This window comes from Chelonia mydas, chromosome 1 (assembly GCF_015237465.2).
Source record: "Chelonia mydas isolate rCheMyd1 chromosome 1, rCheMyd1.pri.v2, whole genome shotgun sequence".
NCBI classification, from domain to species: domain Eukaryota; kingdom Metazoa; phylum Chordata; order Testudines; family Cheloniidae; genus Chelonia; species Chelonia mydas.
Genome location: NC_057849.1, coordinates 144,656,054 through 144,679,370, shown reverse-complemented (window position 1 = coordinate 144,679,370; position 23,317 = coordinate 144,656,054). Strand labels below are relative to the sequence as shown.

Genomic DNA, 23,317 nt, shown 5'->3' with positions numbered 1-23,317 from the left:
AAGCATCTTCTAGGCATCAGCATATAATCACACAAATATCATACCACGTCAGACTCTCAGTAGCAAGTGGAATGATTTATCTGGTTTTTACACACAGAAGGCTTATTTTAGACAAGCTGCCATCAAGAAGGACCCTTTATTTTATTGTTTTGTGCACAAAGGCTGTATTTCAGGTTTTTTGTTTTAAATCCCTGTCCAAACTTAACAGCTGTTTCTTTCATTTTACCTTCATTGTCTTAGTTAGTCACTCTGTGCTCATGCATCCCAAATTCAGCATCCCCAAAGCTCCTTGTGCGAGGGCATTACCTGCCATTTACATCCACGTCACCCTTTGTGTTAGGCTTTAAACAATACAGAGCACAAGAGATGAGGCTCCAGCGAGCAAGACTGCTGGAGCAGCTGCAGTTGTGGCCTGCCATTCAAAATGTCAGTCAATACCAGGGGGATCAGAGGGTCTGAACACTTGCTTCGTAGCAAAATCTGATCAGCTCAGAACATCACTTCAGTGTACAGAGAAGGGGCAGGACTCATTAAACTGTGAAAGCCACTTTTAATTTTGGACAGCTCCAACATTTATAATCCTAACTTGTGTACTATCCAGCTATTTAAAAGGGCACTGTGCAGGGTGATTGTCAGCCTACAGCAAAGGAGAATTTCTGCCCACACTGTTTGGGATGATAGCAAATCCAGCCTATTGTGAAAGGTTCAGTATTGTCTGAAACAGCAACATTTGGTGCTTGGCAAATTTACTCTATTAATATACAATATGTCTCTTGGTTGTATGTGCTCTCCGCTGGTTTTCTTTTGAGTTAATTGTACACAGGTAATTACAATACCTGCCATCACTTTCAATTAGGGCTGTTGATTAATGCAGTTAACTCACACGATTAACTTAAAAAAATTAATCACGATTAAAAAAATTGAGATTAATCACAGTTTTAATCACATTCTTTAACAATAGAATACCAATTGAAATTTATTAAATATTTTGGATGTTTTTCTACATTTTCAAATATATGGATTTAAATTACAACACAGAATATACAATGTACACCGCTCACTTTATAGTTTTTATTACAAATATTTGCATTGTAAAAATGATAAACAAAAGAAACAGTATTTTTCAATTCACCTCATACAAGTACTGTAGTGCAGTCTCTTTATTGTGAAAGTGCAAATTATAAATGTAGATTTTTTTTGTTACATAACTGCACTCAAAAACAAAACAATGCAAAACTTTAGAGCCTACAAGTCCACTCAGTTCTACTTCTTGTTCAGCCACTCACTAAGACAAACAAGTTTCTTTATATTTACAGGAAATAATGCTGCCCTCTTCTTACTTACAATGTCACCTCAAAGTGAGAACAGGAGTTTGCATGAGACTTTTGTAGACAGCATTGCTAGGTATTTATGTGCCAGATATGCTAAACATTCATATGCCCCTTCATGCTTTGGCCACCATTCCAGAGGACATGCTTCCATATTAATGATGCTTGTTTAAAATAAATAAATAAAGTGTTAATTAAATTTGTGACTGAACTCCTTGGGGGAGAATTGTATGTCTTCTACTCTGTTTTACCCTCATTCTGCCATATATTTCATGTTATAGCAGTCTTGGATGATGAATCAGCACATGTTGCTCATTTTAAGAACACTGTTGCTGCAGATTTGACAAAACGCAAAGAAGGTACCAATGTGAGATTTCTAAAGATAGCTACAGCACTCGACCCAAGGTTTAAGAATCTGAAGTGCCTTCCAAAATCTGAGAGGGATGAGGTGGGGAGCATGACTTTTCAGAAGTCTTAAAAGTGCAACACTCCGATGCGGAAGCTACAGAACCCGAACTACCAAAAAAGAAAATCAACCTTCTGCTGGTGGCATCTGACTCAGATGATGAAAATGAACATGTGTTGGACCACACTGCTTTGGATTGTTATCGAGCAGAGCCCGTCATCAACGTGGATGCATGTCCTCTGGAATGGTGGTTGAAGCATGAAGGGACATATGAATCTTTAGCGCATCTGGCACGTAAATATCTTGCAACACTGGCTACAATTGTGCCATGAGAACACCTGTTCTCACTTTGTAGTGACATTGTGAACAAACAGCGGTTAGCATTATCTCCTGCAAATGTAAACAAATTTGTTTGTCTGAGCGATTGGCTAAACAAGAAATAGGACTGAGTAGATTTGAAGGCTCTAAAGTTTTACATTTTTATTTTTGAATGCAGTTTTTTTTACATAATTCTACATTTGTAAGTTCAACTTTCATGATAAAGAGATGGCACTACAGTACTAGTATTAGGTGAATTTAAAAATACTATTTTTGTTTTTTATAGTGCAAATATTTGTAATAAAAAATAAATGTAGTGAGCACTGTACACTTTGTATTCTGTGTTGTAATTGAAATCAATATATTTGAAAATGTAGAAAACACCCAAAAACATTTAATGTATTAGATTATTGTTTAACAGTGCAATTAATCACGATTAATTTTTTTAATCACTTGACAGCCTTACTCTCAATAAATCTTTATTAGTAACTTGAAATTTAGGGGCCTGATTCTCACGTACACTGAGGCTTGAAGTAGCCTTGAATGTAAATAAAGCACATCTGAAGACCCCTTTGCACTGCCAGACTAATGTAAAGGAATCTTAGTGTAAATGAGAAAATCAGGCCCCGCATTTCTTTTCCACTGTTGCCTCTTTTTGTTTAGTAAACTATCTTTCTCCTGCCAGAGTGAAGCTGAAGGTAACTCTTTTTGTTCCTTTGTTCATGTACTAATAACTATAACGAAGCTGGCTGTCAATGGTATTGTACCCCTTGACAACAGTATTATTTTAAAATCTACCAGTTACCATGTGCTAACGTAAGCATTGCTAAAAATAGTCAAGTAAAAAATAGACTGACGTTACTTTGTTTTGGTACGATCAGCGTTGGTTTAATTTTCTCCCTGAGCCCAGCTTTGCACAGGCGGTGGATGATGAGGCCGGCAGTAGGACATGGCAGATTAGAAGCCCTGATTCCTACTTTGATCTCCGAACAAGACGACATGCTGCAGTGCTCCTTAACCCCAAGTGCAGCCCTGAACTGCTTCTATAAAGCAGCTTCTCCTTCCTTATGCCCATCAACACCCACACAATAAACCCACTCCACATATAGCCCTAAGCAAGAGTATCTGCAATTTTTACCCCATGTAGCATCTATTAACTCCAAAGAAAATTCCGCAGCCTTACCTGACCCCAGCAATACGATGAGTAGCTACTATAAAGCTGCTTTCCCTTCTCCTGTTCCCCCTCGTTCTAAGTGTGTTGAGTATTGCTCCCACATCTGTCCTTGTGCCTCTCCTATCCTTGGCTTTCCCTGCACACTCCCCACCTCCATCCTCCTTCACTTCTGGTGTGGGAGACAGCAGGGCTCTTTGTAAAGGTCCATTCTCTCTTTCGAGCCCTCCTGCTGTGTGCTTTAGAAATGGAGATGAACAGAAGCTGTTTTTTCCCTTCCCTTTTGTTTTTAATGAGTGGATTTTCTCAACTTAAGAGGATATATGTATGCATTTAAATAAAAAAAAACAGAAATAAGAAAAAAACAAACACCCATTTCAGCTAGTTAGGCAGAGGCAGCAGGGGGAGGTGATAGCAAGATTTATATATGGTTCCATTACTTTAAAATGTTTATGTGAATTTAGGGCTGACAAATGGCAGTGCTGGAGTCTCAGGTTCTTTGTCTATTCCTGTGAGAGGGAACAGCACAGAATGCAACTGTCCCCGTGAATTTGGTCCAGGCTGTTTGGGTGAGATCACCTTTCACCCTACCACTAGGTACAAGAGGTTAGCTCAATTCTTGGCCTCTTAGCTGTGACAGCCAACCAATGCCAGTTGTTACTGGCTTCTTGAGCTCCCCTGTGCACAAGGAGCGGGGACCACAGAGGCCACGGAATAGTCAAGTGAAAAAACATTCAATCATTGGGTGGGGTTTTCAAGTGTCATCAAAGGAGTTAGGGGCCCAACTCCCACTGAAACTCAATAGGAGCTCTTCACTTAACTCCTTGAGATGATTTTGGAAATTCCACCCACTAGCAATGTGATCTGAATTTTAACAGTAAAGCAGTATATTCCACTTCCAGTCCCCCAAACCATGAAAACCCTAGTTTGTTTTCTATGTTCCTGTATTCAGTAGAAAACACACTGCTTCTCAGCACTCTCACATACATAGATAGAGGCTTTTTACCTTATGAGCGTCAGACACTCTGTCTGCAGCTGATGATGTGCCACTGCCATATGCGCTCTTTGACAATGCTGCAATCACCTTAATCCCTTGGATAAAGCCAGGACTTTCCTGACTCTTTATGGCAAAGGATCCATTACAGGAGCATTGCGATGCTGCTGTTTCTGTCTCTGACAACATCAGCATTTCACGTGAATCAAGCAAATTCTGCGGATTAGCCAAGCTGAGTGCTTGTCCATCTGGCATCCCACCTTCTGGAAGCCCCTCTGACCTTGAGCAGGGTGCAAGCGAACAAGGTGCAGTATCTGGAGAATGTTCTAAGTAGGCAGCTTCACCCTGACTTGCTGGTCCAGTGTGCATCTGGGGGTAAATGTCTCTGGAAGCCATGCTGTGAGTAGCACCTGGACTATTATTATTATTACTAATCAGCTGAACAGATATTTTTAAAGCAACTTCATCACCTAGTATATCATCCACAATGTCCTGAGTAGTATCTGGTGTTGGTTTATGTCTTCCATATGTGCTGCCTTGAGCTATGCTTGAGGAATGTGCCAAAGCACACTCTGATTGGCTAGATCTCAACCGCTTTCTTTCAAGTGGGTCAAAAGGCTCAGAAGAAGCAAGAGACCATACACTGTCAGCTGACCCTCCTAATCTATATCTGGAATATTTTAAGGATTCGTCCTCATTCTCCTTACTGAGGAAAGTCTGCGAACTCCAGCTAGTTATCTGCCCCAGTGGCTCCCTCAGTCTTGGCTCCCTGGCTCCAGCAGCCATGCCAGATTGCTCTTTTTCTTTCAGAGCAGTATCATTTTCCTGGGCATTTCTGTTCCAGTCTGGAGAAGTTGTCATGTTGTCATCCTGAAGCTGAGCTCCTTCAGCATTCCTTGAGCTTGCATCCGATGCTGCATTTGGCATTGTTATTCATACTTGTTTAATTCCGCGAGGTTTAGTATGAACTTGCAGTATCAAAGTGACCAATCAGCAACAACACTCTGCTCAGAATCCTGACAAAAACAAATATAATTTTGTTAAAGTGCTGGAATGTGCCATGGCGCATCTCAGCCATGTCATATTTTCAATATACAAGTATAATACAAATGTGAGGAAAAGCAATGGATGTAGCAGCTAGAGAAAGTGACAGGGAGTCAGAATACTTAGATTTGGTTCCTGCTTTTCCCACTGACCTCTTATTTGACCTTCAGCAAGTCTCACAAGACTTCTGTGCTCCAGTTCATTTATGCGTTAAATGGCTGTAGTCTATAGATATGGGAAATCCCCCACCATTGTATGAGAGAAGACAACTCAGTTGCCATTGGTGAATTTAGCCCTTGACTTGTCTTGAGGTGAAAATCAAGATTTACCAATCCAAAGTGAAGCATAAATTGGTGTTTACTTTGAGGCATGACAAATCTTGAGACTCATCGAAAAGAATAAATGCACATTACGTGCCTTTGAAATATTTTCCTTTGAAATCAACACAGATGTAGGGCTGCATTCTGTGAAGTGTTGAGCTGCTTTGAGATGCGGGAGGAGGGTGATCATTCTCTCTCAGAATCAGGTCCTCGTAGTCTTATCACACAACTCTTTTCAGCAACCATTAGCCAGGATATGAACATATTTACTTCCCTCACAGATAATGTGTTATAGGTATTTTTATGGCCCTCGTCGCTATGGTATCTGAACATTTTACAACATTAACAAATATATCCACACAACATTCTTGAGCGGGAGGGAAGGATTATCATTTTACAGAGCGGGAACTGAGGCATGGAAAGATTAAGTAGCTTGAAAAGGATGTATGTGGCAGGCTTGAGAACCGAATCCAGGTGGTTAATCATAAATATTAAGGACCAATCCCCAACTAAATCATCCCAGCCAGGGCTTTGTCAAGCCTGACCTTAAAAACTTCAAAGGAAGGAGATTCTACCACCTCCCTAGGTAACGCATTCCAGTGCTTCACCACCCTCCTAGTGAAATTTTTTTTCCTAATAGCCAACCTAAACCTCCCCCACTGCAACTTGAGACAATTACTCCTTGTTCTGTCATCTGCTACCACTGAGGACAGTCTAGATCCATCCTCTTTGGAACCCCCTTTCAGGTAGTTGAAAGCAGCTATCAAATCCCCCCTTATTCTTCTCTTCTGCAGACTAAACAATCCCAGTTCCCTCAGCCTCTCCTCATAAGTCATGTGTTCCAGTCCCCTAATAATTTTTGTTGCCCTCCGCTGGACGCTTTCCAATTTTTCCACGTCCTTCTTGCAGTGTGGGGCCCAAAACTGGACACAGTACTCCAGGTGAGGCCTCACCAATGTCGAATAGAGGGGAACGATCACGTGCCTTGATCTGCTGGCAATGCTCCTACTTATACAGCCCAAAATACCGTTAGCTCTCTTGGCAACAAGGGCACACTGTTGACTCATATCCAGCTTCTCATCCACTGTAACCCCTAGGTCCTTTTCTGCAGAACTGCTGCCTAGTCATTCGGTCCCTAGTCTGTAGCAGTACATGGGTTTCTTCCATCCTAAGTGCAGGACTCTGCACTTGTCCTTGTTGAGCCTCATCAGATTTCTCTTGGCCCAATCCTCTAACTTGTCTAGGTCTCTCTGTATCCTATCCCTACCTTCCAGTGTATCTACCATTCCTCCCAGTTTAGTGTCATCTGCAAACTTGCTGAGGGTGCAATCCACGCCATCCTCCAGATCATTAATGAAGATATTGAACAAAAACAGCCCTAGGACCGACCCTTGGGGCATACTGCTTGATACTGGCTGCCAACTAGACATGGAGCCATTGATCACCACCCATTGAGCCCGACAACCTAGCCAGCTTTCTATCCACCTTATAGTCCATTCATCCAGCCCATACTTCTTTAGGTTGCTGGCAAGAATACTGTGGGAGACCGTGTCAAAAGCTTTGCTAAAGTCAAGGAACAACACGTCCACTGCTTTCCCCTCATCCACAGAGCCAGTTATCTTGTCATAGAAGGCAGTTAGATCAGTCAGGCATGACTTGCCCTTGGTGAATCCATGCTGACTGTTCCTGATCACTTTCCTCTCCTCTAAGCAGAGCCGGCTCTACAGTTTTTGCTGCCCCAAGCAGTGAAAAAAACTGCCGCCGCGGACGGCAAAAGGAAGAAGCTGCCGCCAATTTGCCGCGGCGGCTGGCGGAACTGCCGCCCTTTTCTAACTGCCACCCCATGCACCTGCTTGGAATGCTGGTGCCTGGAGCCGGCCCTGCCTCTAAGTGCTTCAAAATGGTTTCTTTGAGGACCTGCTCCATGATTTTTTCAAGGACTGAGGTGAGGTTGACTGGCCTGTAGTTCCCCAGATCCTCCTCCTTCCCTTTTTTAAAGATGGGCACTACATTAGCCTTTTTCCAGTCATCCGGGACTTCCCCCAATCGCCATGAGTTTTCAAAGATCATGGCCAATGGCTCTGCAATCACACCTGCCAACTCCTTTAGCACTCTCGGATGCAGCGCATCCGGCCCCATGGACTTGTGCTCGTCCAGCTTTTCTAAATAGACCCGAACCAGTTCTTTCTCCACAGAGGGCTGGTCATCTCCTCCCCATGCTGTGCTGCCCAGTGCAGTAGTCTGGGAGCTGACCTTGTTCGTGAAGACAGACGCAAAAAAAAACATTGAGTACATTAGCTTTTTACACATCCTCTGTCACTAGGTTGCCTCTCTCATTCAGTAAGGGGCCCACGCTTCCCTTGACTTTCTTCTTGTTGCTAACATACCTGAAGAAACCCTTCTTGTTACTCTTAACGTTTCTTGCTAGCTGCAACTCCAAGTGTGATTTGGCCTTCCTGATTTCACTCCTGCATGCCTGAGCAATAATTTTATACTTCTCCCTGGTCATTTGATAGCAATGCTCACCCTGAGAACAGCTTGCTCCATGAGCATAGTCCCATTGATTTCAATGAGAATATTCAGAGTAAGGTACTATTCACCAGTAGCAAGGGTGTCCGAATCTGACCCTAAATAACTACAGCTTGTAACAGACACACACTTTCTGACATGACCCCCTGATACACAAGTCTCCAGAAGGGAATAATCACAGATATTATTAACATAGTCAGAACGACTTCTGGAAAATTGCTATTGAGGATGAACAAGCTGAAAACTTCTGATGTAAGTAGATCTGATATATTTATGAAATAGTGCCGCCTAATGGCTTTATAAAGAAAACAATCATCAAAATACTTCAATAAAATAGCTTGGATACAAATATTTGAACTTTTAAAATTCGGTTTTAATAAGTTCTGTACTAAAAAACAAAACACCATTCCACTCCTGAGATATTGTGGGCTATACTACAGTCTTGCAATCCAAGAATGAGAAGGCTCTAGAAAAACCATGTAATAGGCAGGCATGGTGCTGCCCATAGAGCAAGGAGAGCACAGGCACTGCACAAGCTCATTAAGTGTTGACATTTGGGCCCCAGTTCAACAAGATACTTAGCGTGTGTGTGTGTATTCCCTTTGACTTCAATGGGACTAGCTGGATGTTTAAAGTTAACCTCTTGCTCATGTGCCTTCCGGAATCAGGACCTTGGAAACCTATCACCTAGCAACAATAGAATTTAAATTAAGCCTTTGTGATTCACAGAGTACAAGTACAACTGTTTTATTCTATGTCTCAAAGAAAAATATTTGCTATTCCTTTTTATCTCTGAGTCCAAGTCTGGAAGGTGCTGAGTTCCCTCAACTTCAGTGATTTCTATGGGCATTGAGGGGCCTCAGCACTTACTAAGATTGGCCCTTGATAGTAAGAGAATCCACTGAAGGAAGCAAAACACTGCAGCCAGTGCACTCCTTAACAGGGTCGTTCAGTTGCTGTTCAGCTTGTTCTTTATTTTCCATCTTCTCCATAATCTGGTGGTATTTGAACACATATTAGCTGTCATTATTAAATGTAACTATTTCAATTTGATACGTTAGTGCAAATTAACATACCATATGAGTATTACAACATTTATTGAGAATTAACTGTTACTGATCTGAGTCTACAGCAATTACTTCTTCATAAACTTTAAAAGCGTATTTTATGTCAGTGCAATAACTTCAGCCTGGCTTGAATGGGCATTTGGGAATCCTACTGTAAATTAAAGCAATTAATGAGAGTTATATAATGGAGAATGAAGACCTATTAGACTGTAACATATAGTTGCTGACTTTACTTGCAAAAGTGGATTTGTCCCGTTTGTTCTTGCCAACTGGTCAAGTCAAAGTGGAGTGCAGAGGAGGGCGAGCGAGTGGCCATGCCTGTCCCATATGTGGTGGGGGGTGTGAGAGAGGCAGGGCTCAAGTGAGGGGCAGACATGGCTTGAGTGAGCAGTGATGCCAGCTCCAGCCTCATGGAGGGGGGGCCCAAGCAGGCCTTGGGCAAGTGGCTTGGGCCAGCCCTGTGCGGGGGGATGGAGCCCTCACGCTACCCCTTGCGGTGTCCCATTTTCCCTTTGGGAAATATGGTTGCCCTGCTCTGATTTGATAACCAGTGGTTAGGCCTTTGAGCTCGGTCTCAGGAGATCTGGTTTTCATTCCCAGCTCTTCTAGAGACTTCCTGCATCTCCTTTCTCTCCGTTTTTTGTCTGTCTTGTGCATTCAGATTGTAAACTCTTTGGTAAAGGGCCTGTGTAAACAGTTCCTAGCAATAATAACAGTAACCCCATCTTAACAGCAAAACTTTATGCCAAGGAAAGTTGGATATTATTTTACTTAATAAGCATAACAACACTTTATATAGAACAAAATGGGATGCTGTCAAAGCAGGAGTTAAAGTGCCTTTATTTGCCCCTTCTTCAAATCAGAAAATAATTACCTAGCTAGGTCTTCCAGTAAGGAATCTCTTTATTATTATTTTTTTTAAGTAGATAAAGAGTGGATCCTCGAAGATTCATAAGATATTAATTTGTACAATTAAATTCTTCTCTCTGTGGGAAAAAGATGATAAGCTCATGCAATGTAGTAAACAGTTCTCTCATTGGAAAAAAAGGGAAAGGGGCAAATGGCTTGCTTTTCAAAACAAAAAGTGGATAAAACCTCCAAAACTGAAATTTTTGTAAAGTACAGGAAGACTAAAAGCTGTTGTAGCTGAATTTGAAATTTACTGTAAAACTTTTTATTCCTATAAGCAGTTAATTAAAAAACATTAAAGAACTATTAGACAAGGCACTCAAGTACCAAGACAATTAGATAATCCTATACCTAGAGAGGAAGTTCCAAGTGTAATTCATTTATGTTCTTGTTATGAAGCTCCTAGAGCAAGTGGTTTTTCTATTGACTTGTGTTTTCAAAAAAAAAAAAAATTGTAATTTTTCATCCAAATGTTTAATGATGGTTTACATTGAGGTTGGCTCCCCAACACTTCAGGATATTCTACCCTATTGCTAATATAGGAAAAATTCTAAGGATAGAGAAAACTGTGGTTTGTGGTGGTCCTATTTCTCTCCTTAGAGATAGTGCTTAGCCTGGAAATAATGACTAGCCTAAATCAGAGATTCATACAACACATTTTTGAATATGTGGATCATTTTCATTTTGGATGCTATAAATACTATTGAGCTAAGAAGCTATCTTTGCAGAAGTTTTCTCCTTATTAAAGTTAATTTTTTTGGCAATATGGCCAAGATTTTTAAGAATGACAAGTGTCTTTGGTTGTCAGTTTTTGGGTACCCAACTTCTAGGTACCTTGACAGGGTCTGATTTTCAGAAAGGACTACGATTTTACTTTCTGAAAATCACTGGTAACTTTTGAAAATATTGGTTAACGTTTACTGTGTTCAGAAACACTCTTAATGATTGCCATTATATTTGTCTCTTATATTATTTGTCTATGATGGCCTGCATGGCTGTGTGTTTATTTCAAGCTAACTTCTTGTGTTTGCTGAATGACTGAAACTCATGTAGCTATACTACCATTCTGTGACTTCTATAAAAACAAACCAACAAAATAAAACTAATATTTTCCCATATACCACAAAGACAGTTATAGAAAAGTATGTTATCCAGTTATCTGATATTTTTAAAGTACTTTTAATAGTAAAAGGGAAACAAAGTGGGGGGCGAAACTACCTGTGAGGGACTTGCTTTTAGTCAAGTCTCATACCTCCCAAGATAAAAAGGAATTAATTCACAAATCCTGCATAGCAATTGCCTTACTTCAACTTGAGTGGGAGGGTTTTGTAATACCTAGTAAGGTACATTCATGCACTCTTATGGTTTTAGCTTAGTACAACATAGAGCTTTCTTACCACGTTCTGAATAATCTCAATTGTTGTGTCACATTTCATATGAGATTTACCAGAAATGCGGGAGGTTTATACTCAAAACTGTTCAGAGACTGACCATTTATTCAACAAAGCTATTTAATCTTTACTCAGAAGAAATGTCCCAATTTCAACAGATGTTGATGAGGCCATCTGGAAGCAGAACTGACTGGGCAAATAAGTAAAGTCTACTTCCTTTTACTGCTCCCAACAGAGCATTAACAAAAATGTTCTTTTAAATAAAAGCATCTGCAGCTATTTATCACAGTTTAACAATGCTACTGCCTATTCAAGTAAAATACTGAAGAGAATTGACTAAGAGCTGTTGTAAAGCAATAGGGAAAACTTAATTATTGGGTTTTTTGGTTCTTGGTGTCTTTCTAAATATTGAGCATTCAGGTAAACACCTATTGATGTTAACAATACAAGATATAATGGAAAAGGTGGAGAACACAATAGCGGGAAAGAAAGAGTGAGCAATACAAGGAGGTGGAAGGAGAGTGAAAAACTGATACTGAAACCAGCACAGTACAAGATACACTACGATCTAGTCAATTTGCATATTCTTGTATAGATAACCATCCATTTATTTCAAATCAGTCTGTGTATTATTTTATAAATAAGTTACATACAAACACACATTAAAAATACAAAAAATAAATTATCAGTTGTGTCTGCAAACTAACAAAGGAAAAAGAATTGCAGGTGCCAGTTGTTTAAACTAGCCCAAACCACAAGGGAAAAAAAAAAAGGAATGGTGCTGTGTGTGTGTGTGTGTGTTGTGTTGTGTTTTGCTAAAATAAATTAAAAACAAATTTAAATGCATGTCTGTGTGGTTGCCTGTCTGTGTGTTTATCAGTTTAAAAAGAAGTTAGATACCACTATGGTAAAATTGTGTCAAAATCCCCTGCCTTGAGAACAGGGTGAGAGCTCGTATATACTTAGTTGTATTTGCCTCTACCCATATTTTTACAAAATTATTCTGCTTGCATGGTTTTAATTTTGCCAGCTCTTGACAAGATTGTCAGCCTCAGCTGAGCACTGACAAATTTATTGCTGGAAAACAGTCTCGCTCACCTGTGTGTTAGTATGGTTAAGATGGGTATTGGACTTGTAACCATGTGTTTATACTTTTTTGAAATGCTTGAAAGCTGCTTCATGTATTCTATTTATAATGTCTGTATCCCATGCTATAAGGTAATACTTAAGTGTTTGCTACATAGCCATAAAATGTTTGTTATGAACTATGTAGCTCACCAAACAAGAATCAACTTTACCTAGTGCAAAATGCTAAATCCCTATGAAAGGCATTACCTCTTGCCCATCAGGAAGCCCATCAAAACTAAATGGGCCATTGTGGGACATTACAATACAAAGACTTTGCTAATTGACCCTGCACATCCATGAGGAGGCTACGTGCAAAAGGGCTTGTCCCATCAGCTTGAATTCTGGAAGAAGGAAATAAAGATAGAGGACAAGAAAAGTTTTGATCTCTTTGCTGTTTAAACTCTCACAGGGCTGGATCTACGAAATAGAAGCAGAGATCCCCAGGGTCAACCTGGGTTAACCTTAAAAGACATTGTGTGCTGACAGACAACTACAACTCTGTCACCTTGTGGAACCATAGACCATAATTCATTTGTGTATATACGTTAGCCTGCTTTAACCTGTAAATAATTCTCTCATTTCTTTTTCCTAGTTAATACATTCTTAGTTAGGATGCTATAGGATTGTCTACGAGCATTGTCTTTGGTGTGAGATCTAAGGTACTGACCTGTGGTAAGTGACTGGTCTCTTGGGACTGTGAGCAACCTGAATATTTTGTGATTTTATATGTACAGCAATCAACTATCACTAAGTCCAGCTTGCTTGGGTGGCAAGACAGACTGGAATGCACAAGGGGACTGTCTGTGACTCCATGGTAAGACTTTCATGTCCTGAGGTTCACACTCACGGTCGTGAACCACTCCAGACAACATGACACACACATCACAAGTGTTTTCTCCATTCATCATTACAGCGGGGTATTATGAATATATAATATATATGTGACAACACACATACAGACAGTACAAGCATTTTCTCTCTTAAAGTCATGAATAACAAGAAAACTGATGCAGTAGTTAAATCAGGGGGGACAATGCCCAAGTTCTTGTGGCCATGATGATAAGAACAGATCCTGATGAGTCTGAAGTTAAATAAAATCGTTTAGGATCTTTGTGATAATACCAACTACATATATTTTATCACTTTGGTTATAAACACATAAGCCCCCAACAGAGCCAAATAAAATAATTAAGAGAAATTGAGTGACTTACTGCCTGTATTAGATTACCAATTGAGGAAAGATGGGCAAATGGGGTGAACTGAGTTTTAAACATCATTAACTGAATTTTTGCAAACACCAATCTGCATACCTACTGGGCTGCAGCTCTTCTATATCCCCTCGCCTTTTGTATTTGCTCACTCTCTTTTAGCGCTTAGAAGAGGTATTGACAATCCTGTTTTAACTTTTTATTTAAAGCCTGACATTTGCTTTCTAACAACAAATATATAATTTATATAATTCATATCACAAATTATTAAAAGGTATAATTATTTATACCTTGTTTTTTTAAATAATTTTATTTCCAATTATGCATGCAGCAAAACTTTTTTCTGTGTTTGTAGTAACATTTGGATTTACAAACATCCCTTTTTCCTTAACAGGTCTCTTTGCAAGTCTTTTAAAACACTTCTCTTTTTATATTTTAGCTTTTCTCATACTTTTAGTTGCAGTTTGTTTTCATTTCTAGGGGGTTGTAATACTTATCAGTCATTGGTTTAGGGGTTCTGGGCCATCTGTCAAATCTTTTTGGTTTCCCTCTGTAAGTAAGGAGGGCCTTGGAGAGGTAATAGGGGTCTGGACTAGGGCCCTCTCTCACTGGGATTTTTTTGTTAATACTTAGATTCTAACAGACTTTTTTTTACAAATATTCATTTTTTCCTTTAGCCAATCTCTCTGCACATATTTTTAACTCCCCTGCCCCTTCACATTTTAGCCTTTTCATTCTTTTAGCTGTTTCTTTATCATTTCTGGGGTGGTGCTACCTATCAACCATTGGTTCTGGGCCAGACACCTAATGCTGTTGGTTTCCTTCCCAAAATGAAGAGGGCCTTGGGGATCTCACAGAGGTTTGGGTCACGACCCCCTCCAATGAAAACATTCTGGAGCATTTTAGTTATTTACAAGGATACACCTTTTCCTTGATAGGTCTCTTTGCACATAGTTATAAACATCTCTCTCTTGTTTTACATTTTAGCTTGTTTTTGTACATTTAGCTGTGTTTCTTTATCACTTAGAGGGGTGGAGCCACAGGGGTTCTGGACCATACCTTAAATTCTATTCTTTTTCCTCTCTAGGTAAGATGGGACTTCTGGTTGAGGACTGGGTGTGAGACAAGGGTTAACCCAGACTCTGGAAGGATAATGATTTAAGTCATATCATCATGTCCTGTGACAATATAACTTCCTATGACATCAAGGTAAAGCAGGACTTCCAGTGACAATGACATCCTTAACTCATCCATCAATCTCTTTGACATAGGGGCAATTTACTACTCTGGTGACTCTGGGTATATTTTACCTTGGTTCCTCAGGCTACTGTGTTTGGGTAAATTATTCAGTCTGGAATTAATATATACATTTTGAAAAATTCTCAGAAAAAAGTCTCAAACTGCAGGAGATTTTTAGTCAATAAGGAAAAGAGAAACCTGAATTTGGTCAGCATCCTTGGGTGGTCTTTGCTGGATCTGCAATACATATATACCGGAATCCTCCATGGAAGTGATAATGGTGTCTCAGTTTTAGTCGCTAAGGCTTGTAACCAAGCATATTCATATCCCTTCTACAGTTTTATATTAGAAGACATGAATGGGAGTGGGTTAGTAATTAGCTGAATAAAAGTTTAAAAATAGAATTTATTTAACTGGGTATGTCTGGATACTGGGAAACACACTGCAGATGGAACCTCTCTAATGGTTAGACTGAATCAGAGAAATTAGAGACTTGTTGCTTAGCAATTGAAAGAGCTCTTCCTTATATACCGAGTGGCACTGTGGTTTCCTAAGAATAAGTATAGTATGTGAGTTTGACCTTTAATAATGAATATTTGGGGCAGTATTTTCTAATAAGAACATAAAGCCCTTATCTTTTTCAGGGTCTTCCCATCTAGCCTAGTAATGACATGCAGTTCCCTTTCACAGAAGACTTAAAAATCAATACAGTGTTATAGAATTGTTTTGGTGCCTTTCCCATTATTGATTAGACTCCTTTTAGCATTTAAACCCCTGAAATATTTATTACTTTTCAAACTTGATTCTATGGTATGCTTCTCCAGTTTTCAATTTCAATCCAGTCTTTACATGTATTAATATAGCAACTTATCCAAAAGATAAGTTATATCTGTCTTGTGGTGTACATACCAACATTTTTCTTAGTTAATTCTGATCTATTCTTCTCATCCATTATATTAAGATCATTCTTAAGAGATACATGAATTGTCTTCAAGTACAAAGTGTATTCACGTACAGACCTATAAAATATAAAATAAATTGCCAAACTAGATCAGCATATTTGATGTCTTCATTCTACAACGTGCTGGACATTCTGGACCCAATCCTGCAGAACATTTCCACATGTGATTAACTTTAAGCAGTGAACAGTCCCAAATAGGGCTCTATTCAGGAAAGTACTTAAGCATATGCTTATCTCCCACAGAAGTCAATAAAGTTAAACATATGATTAAAATTCTTTTCCTGAATAGAAATGATTTCCTGGATCATGGCCAGTATCTCGCTCCTTAAAGGATTGAGCCTTAGTTTTCTTAATTTGTCTGTGTTGAAAAGATGGGCATAATTTCAGAAGAATTCCAGTTGCTTTGACAGAACAGGTACATCATTTAAGGGAAATCATTTCACAGCTTGTTCTTGTGGTAGATTACCACAATTGTTTGTTCTCTGCAGAAGTTCATGAGAAAAATGAAAATGTGTTTGTGTTCCTAAAAGAAGAAATGTATACTTGGCCAGAATCTAAAGACACGGTCTGTCCCTTACAAAAATCAACAGTCAGCATTAATATGTAGGAAAAACACCAGCAGTGGAATGGTGCATTGCAGCCAGAGCAATGGATGTCATCACAGATTGATAAAATATCTTGCAATTCATAGACATTAATTACGTTCATTTACTTTTAAAGTATAAGAAGAGTACATAGTAGTTATTCCTTTTGTTGCTGTTTTATGGAAGCTGAAAAGGCTGGTAAGCTAGTAAACTATCCTCCTCTGTATAGTTTCTTCTAAATAAGATGTAAAATCAAGGTGCTGTCCATTCACAGTCGGTAAAGATTTCCTATTACTGTCTGCTCCAATTCTTTGCGCTGCATCCTTTAAATATTTGTACAACATCCTTCCAACAAAGACTGTAAAATATTCAGTGCAGGGACTATATCTCTGTGTACGTAAGTCCACCCGTGGGGCTATGTAAGTTTATAATAATAAAGATCTTTTTGTAAGAGCATTAACTATTGTATCCTAGTCACGTTCCAGTTTGTTTAATTATATCCTAAATACCCCATGCAATTTCAACTTTACATCTTATTCTAAACTATCATGTAGGGTTGCCATATTTTGTTATACTGCTATCTTATTCCACACCAGAGGGCAGCTGCATTTCCATGCTGGAGGAAGTAAGTTGTCTGTCAAACACTTCAGTATCTTTCAGAATTCAAGATGCTATGGCTAATCAACTAAGTAAATGTAAGATAATTTTCCATTTTTATCACAGTAAAATTAGGCATTAGCAATACTGTTTGTGTGTCTAAATCCTGCCTCATCTCATTAGCCAAGTACAACAGCAGCCAATGAAATAAACACCTCTGCAGGGTGGGTGATTTTAAATTGGGAAAGGTTTATTTTTTCTTTAACTAGGGCAGCTGAATGGCCCGAACCATTGCCCAATATGAGCTGGCAATTTTAAGCTTGTACCTAGTAGAAATATGGTGAATTAGCCATTCACCTTTGAAAACCAGGAGGAGCTTATTAGTGTTTGTAGACTTTAGTCAAAAAGAGCAACTCAGAACCCAGCAGGGGAGTGACTGTCCAAACACCACCTTGGAGAAAACTCTTAATTTTGTATTCACAAAATTCATAGCAGCCCTCCCTTCCCCGCTTGCCAGCTGCCAAATCCTCAACCTCATTCCTCACCAGCGAAAAGCCCTTGCTGAAATTCCCTGTAGAGGTCTTTCTCTTTGGGAGGGAAAAAAAGCTCACTCCCCTTTCTCTTATGACAGCCTGCAGGGAAGTTGTGAAGTCTCAAAATGTATGTTAGAAACTGCTGCTAGTGAGGCAGTCCCAGCAGTTGGTTAGCAGCTCTTCTGGATCGCAGCATCGTCAGTGCTGACAGCTTTCTTCCCGGTCACTCATGAGCTCGTCACACTAAGGCTCCGAGATCTGAGTGTGAGGCATAGAACCAAGTGCTATAGACCAGCCATACTTAATGAACTGAGCATTCACACAGCACTCCCAAAGTCTTGTCCCAGCATGAGTTGTGTTCACCTCTCTGGGAACATTCTCCTCTTTGTTGATCCAGCCCTGGTCAGAAATTCAGAGGGGCTGTTCCCAGGGCAAGGCGTTACACTGACTTTTCTTTTTCCGCATTAAATAAGTGGTTCAACCATCTTCCCCCCCTTCTACCTACATTGTTTTAGCTCTCTTCCACGAGTAGGTCACTGGCAAAATGCTCCTTCTACTCAAGGGGAGTTCATATCCCTTTTCCCCTAATCCCAGTCCAAGTTCTTGGCAAACATTTTGCAAATCATCTCTTTAAATTCAGTCCAATTCCAACCAAACAATGCTGAGAAAGACACCGCATTCTCCTGTATCTCCTCCTCCGGCATGTGATCCCTCTCCCAAAGACCTTACTTTCCAGGAACAGTAGATTTCCTATTAAATCTGCTAATAAGTCCTGATCCAAAGCCCACAGAAGTTAAACAGAAAACTCCCATTGACTTCAGTGGTTTTGGATCAAGCCTCTTCTGAACATTTTACTGGAAGAGCTTAGTAAATGCCACTGGATTATTTGAAATGACTAATCGTGGCTTAGAATAGCAATAATCTCATCAAAATTGTCTCTTACCAGCAGTTACTTAAGTATTTTCTACTGCCTTTGGGTATTTTACATAAACAGTTCTCATTAGCTACCCCATGGCCAACAGGAGCTGCTAAAGGGTTATTTTAAATGTAAATCACTAAGTGAATAAAGGTTTCAGAGTAACAGCCATGTTAGTCTGTATTTGCAAAAAGAAAAGGAGTACTTGTGGCACCTTAGAGACTAACCAATTTATTTGAGCATAAGCTTTCGTGAGCTACAGTTCACTTCATCGGATGCATACTGTGGAAAGTATAGAAGATCTTTTTATACACACAAAGCATGAAAAAATGGGTGTTTTCCACTACAAAAGGTTTTCTCTCCCCCCCACCCCACTCTCCTGCTGGTAATAGCTTATCTAAAGTGATCACTCTCCTTACAATGTGTATGATAATCAAGGTGGGCCATTTCCAGCACAAATCCAGGGTTTAACAAGAACCTCTGGGGGGGGGGGGGGGGAGGAAAAAACAAGGGGAAATAGGTTACCTTGCATAATGACTTAAGCCACTCCCAGTCTCTATTCAAGCCTAGGTTAATTGTATCCAATTTGCAAATGAATTCCAATTCAACAGACTCGCTGGAGTCTGGTTTTGAAGTTTTTTTGTTGTAATATCGCAACTTTCATGTCTGGTAATCGTGTGACCAGAGAGATTGAAGTGTTCTCCGACTGGTTTATGAATGTTATAATTCTTGACATCTGATTTGTGTCCATTTATTCTTTTACGTAGAGACTGTCCAGTTTGACCAATGTACATGGCAGAGGGGCATTGCTGGCACATGATGGCATATATCACATTGGTGGATGTGCAGGTGAACGAGCCTCTGATAGTGTGGCTGATATTATTAGGCCCTGTGATGGTGTCCCCTGAATTGATATGTGGGCACAGTTGGCAACGGGCTTTGTTGCAAGGATAGGTTCCTGGGTTAGTGGTTCTGTTGTGTGGTATGTGGTTGCTGGTGAGTATTTGCTTCAGGTTGGGGGGCTGTCTGTAGGCAAGGACTGGCCTGTCTCCCAAGATTTGTGAGAGTGTTGGGTCATCCTTCAGGATAGGTTCTAGATCCTTAATAATGCGTTGGAGGGGTTTTAGTTGGGGGCTGAAGGTGATGGCTAGTGGCGTTCTGTTATTTTCTTTGTTAGGCCTGTCCTGTAGTAGGTGACTTCTGGGAACTCTTCTGGCTCTGTCAATCTGTTTCTTCACTTCAGCAGGTGGGTATTGTAGTTGTAAGAATGCTTGATAGAGATCTTGTAGGTGTTTGTCTCTGTCTGAGGGGTTGGAGCAAATGAGGTTGTATCTCAGAGCTTGGCTGTAGACAATGGATCATGTGGTGTGGTCAGGGTGAGGCATGCAGGTAGGAATACCGGTCAGTAGGTTTCCGGTATAGGGTGGTGTTTATGTGACCATTGTTTATTAGCACTGTAGTGTCCAGGAAGTGGATCTCTTTTGTGGACTGGACCAGGCTGAGGTTGATGGTGGGATGGAAATTGTTGAAATCATGGTGGAATTCCTCAAGGGCTTCTTTTCCATGGGTCCAGATGATGAAGATGTCATCAATATAGCGCAAGTAGAGTAGGGGCGTTAGGGAACGAGAGCTGAGGAAGCGTTGTTCTAAGTCAGCCATAAAAATGTTGGCATACTGTGAGGCCATGCGGGAACCCATAGCAGTGCCGCTGATTTGAAGTATACATTGTCCCCAAATGTAAAATAGTTATGGGTAAGGACAAAGTCACAAAGTTCAGCCACCAGGTTGGCCGTGACATTATCGGGGATAGTGTTCTGAGGAGATAGGGCCTGAGGAGGGAGTCTACATAGCCAGACAATCCTGCTGTCAGGGTGCCAATGCCTGAGATGATGGGGCGCCCAGGATTTCCAGGTTTATGGATCTTGGGTAGTGGATGGACCTGGGATATTCTACCTTGATTATCATACACATTGTAAGGAGAGTGATCACTTTAGATAAGCTATTACCAACAGGAGAGTGGGTTTGTGTGTGTGGGGGGGGGGGCGGGGGGGAAGAAAACCTGGATTTGTGCTGGAAATGGCCCAACTTGATTATCATACACATTGTAAGGAAAGTGATCACTTTAGATAAGCTATTACCAGCAGGAGAGTGGGGTGGGGGGAGAGAGAACCTTTTGTAATGGTAAACACCCATTTTTTCATGCTTTGTGTGTATAAAAAGATCTTCTATACTTTCCACAGTATGCATCCGATGAAGTGAGCTGTAGCTTCATGAGCTACAGCTCACTTCATTGGAAAGCTTATGTTCAAATAAATTGGTTAGTCTCTAAGATGCCACAAGTACTCCTTTTCTTTTTGCGAATACAGACTAACACGGCTGTTACTCTGAAACCTGTCAAAATCATAAGCTTACCTTTCAAATCATGAGATCTGAAAAAATTATAGACTTGCCATTCTTGTTATTTGCCTTCTGGTTATTGAGCCTTTCGGATTAACATTTTCAAGCTTTTCTCCTCATTCACTTTTTTTTTTTTTTTTTTAAAAAGGCAAGCACATAATCACATTCTAATACAGTCATTTGATGCCAGGAGCTGGGGTTTTAAGAAGAACATGAAATATTGTGAACACTTGTGTTAAAATCACAAGAATTGGCAACCCTGACAGCGGGCCCATATAATTGAAATTAATTCTTCCAGGTAAGAGTGATTAGGAAAGTGGAGAGATGTTCACCCTTTGGAATCACCGATCAGGCCCACAAAACACTCTCTTCCCCTTTGCAGTTCCCCGAGGTGTACCATCTTCATCTTCAAGCTTATGCTCAAATAAATTTGTTAGTCTCTAAGGTGCCACAAGTACTCCTTTTCTTTTTGCGGATACAGACTAACACGGCTGCTACTCTAAAACACATCTTCACTGTGTTTCTCTCTCATGTCCCAATTTTGCGAACATGTAGGCACGTGTGTAACTTTACTCACGTGAATGAAGTTATGCGCATGCATATCTGTTTGCAGAACCAGAGCCTTAGATTGTAAGATCTTCAGGACACGGACTGCTCATATTTTGTGTGTACTGTACAGGACTAAGCAGCTGGTAATACTGGGATATAGAAGCCTCCTTCCACCATCCTCTCCAGTGACTGGCAGAAGAGGCCTGCTGGTGGTATAAGAAAAATGAGCCTTAGCTGGACTGTACCTTCCTCAACTCTCTGTATGATAGAGACAGATGCACAGCTGAGCTGAAGGTTGTCCTTGGACAAATCGCCTTTAAAAATAAATTACTTAGCCTCTGTTCTGATTTCTGCAACAGGTTGGTTGATTTGGAAGAAAGCAGACCTGCTGCATAAGGCTACAAAGAAAAATACCATGTGGGCCCAGGAGTGGCAGAACAGCTTGGGCCAGGGTGGGTGAAATGAGAGCACATGCAGCTGTGGGCCAGCTATTTGAAAAAGCGTGAACTAATTCTGGGTGCCTCTGTTTTGGGCTAGGTTTCTTGGTTTCTCAAATTGGCCACACAAAAATGGAGGCACCCCAAAGTAGTTGGCACTTTGCAAATAACTCCAGCTCCTGTACGCTGCAATTTAGAATGCTGAGCTCTACAGAGGGAGAGAGAGTGGGAGGTGGGGGCACTCTTTTCCCTTCCTCACATACACAAGTCCCCAGGCTGCAGAGTGTTGTGTCCAGGGGAAAGGGGAAAACTATGGCAGAGATGGCTGGCCTGCCCGTGACATTTTCCGCCTCAGCCCCTGGAGGGTGGGGCTGGAGCTGTCAGCCCGTGTGGGCCCTGGAGCTCTGAGCCGCCATGGGCAGCAGGAGCCTGGGGGGAACCCAGAGCTCCCAGCCACCACAGAGGGACCTTGCAGCTCTGATCTGCTGCAGTCAGTGGGGGTCAGCTGCCAGCCTCGGAGCGCCAAGCTGGGGCCCTGCAGCTCTGAGCTGTCATGGGCAGCTGGGGAACCCTGGAGCTCCCAGCAACCGCTGACGACGGAGGGACCCAGGAGCTCCCAGCCACAGTGGTGGCGGGTACTGGACCCCCCCTACCTCCCATCCTGCAGCAGGGCTGGGGCTCAGCCCCATTTTGTCACCATTATTTTTAGTGAAAAGAAAAGGAGTACTTGTGGCACCTTAGAGACTAACCAATTTATTTGAGCCTAAGCTTTCATGAGCTACAGCTCACTTCATGGGATGCATAAAAGTGGAAAATGCAGTGAGGATATTTTTATACACACAGACCATGAAAAAATGGGTGTTTATCACTTCAAAAGGTTCTCTCTCCGCCCATCCCACCCTCCTGCTGGTAGTAGCTTATCTAAAGTGATCACTCTCCTTACAATGTGTATGATAATCAAGGTGGGCCATTTCCAGCACAAATCCAGGTTTTCTCTCCCCCCACCCCACTCTCCTGCTGGTAACAGCTTATCTAAAGTGATCACTCTCCTGTTACAGACTAACGCGGCTGCTACTCTGAAACCTGTCACTGTAAGGAGAGTGATCACTTTAGATAAGCTGTTACCAGCAGGAGAGTGGGGTGGGGGGAGAGAAAACCTGGATTTGTGCTGGAAATGGCCCACCTTGATTATCATACACATTGTAAGGAGAGTGATCACTTTAGATAAGCTGTTACCAGCAGGAGAGTGGGGTGGGGGGAGAGAAAACCTGGATTTGTGCTGGAAATGGCC

At 40.9% G+C, this 23,317-nt stretch overlaps 1 protein-coding gene across 3 annotated transcripts in view; it reads right to left on the bottom strand.

The window, feature by feature from the left end:
* Positions 1 to 23,317, bottom strand: part of LOC114020260 — a 51,801-nt gene that overhangs the window by 27,284 nt on the left and 1,200 nt on the right. For 2 of the 3 annotated variants that reach the window (XM_037902001.2, XM_037901993.2), the window contains exon 2: positions 4,230 to 5,233. In XM_037902001.2, coding sequence (XP_037757929.1) covers positions 4,230 to 5,144 — 915 coding nt within the window. In that variant the 5' untranslated portion in view covers positions 5,145 to 5,233. Of the gene's footprint in view, positions 1 to 4,229; positions 5,274 to 23,317 lie in introns of those variants that run through there. The other variant, XM_043538009.1, reaches the window with a different exon arrangement.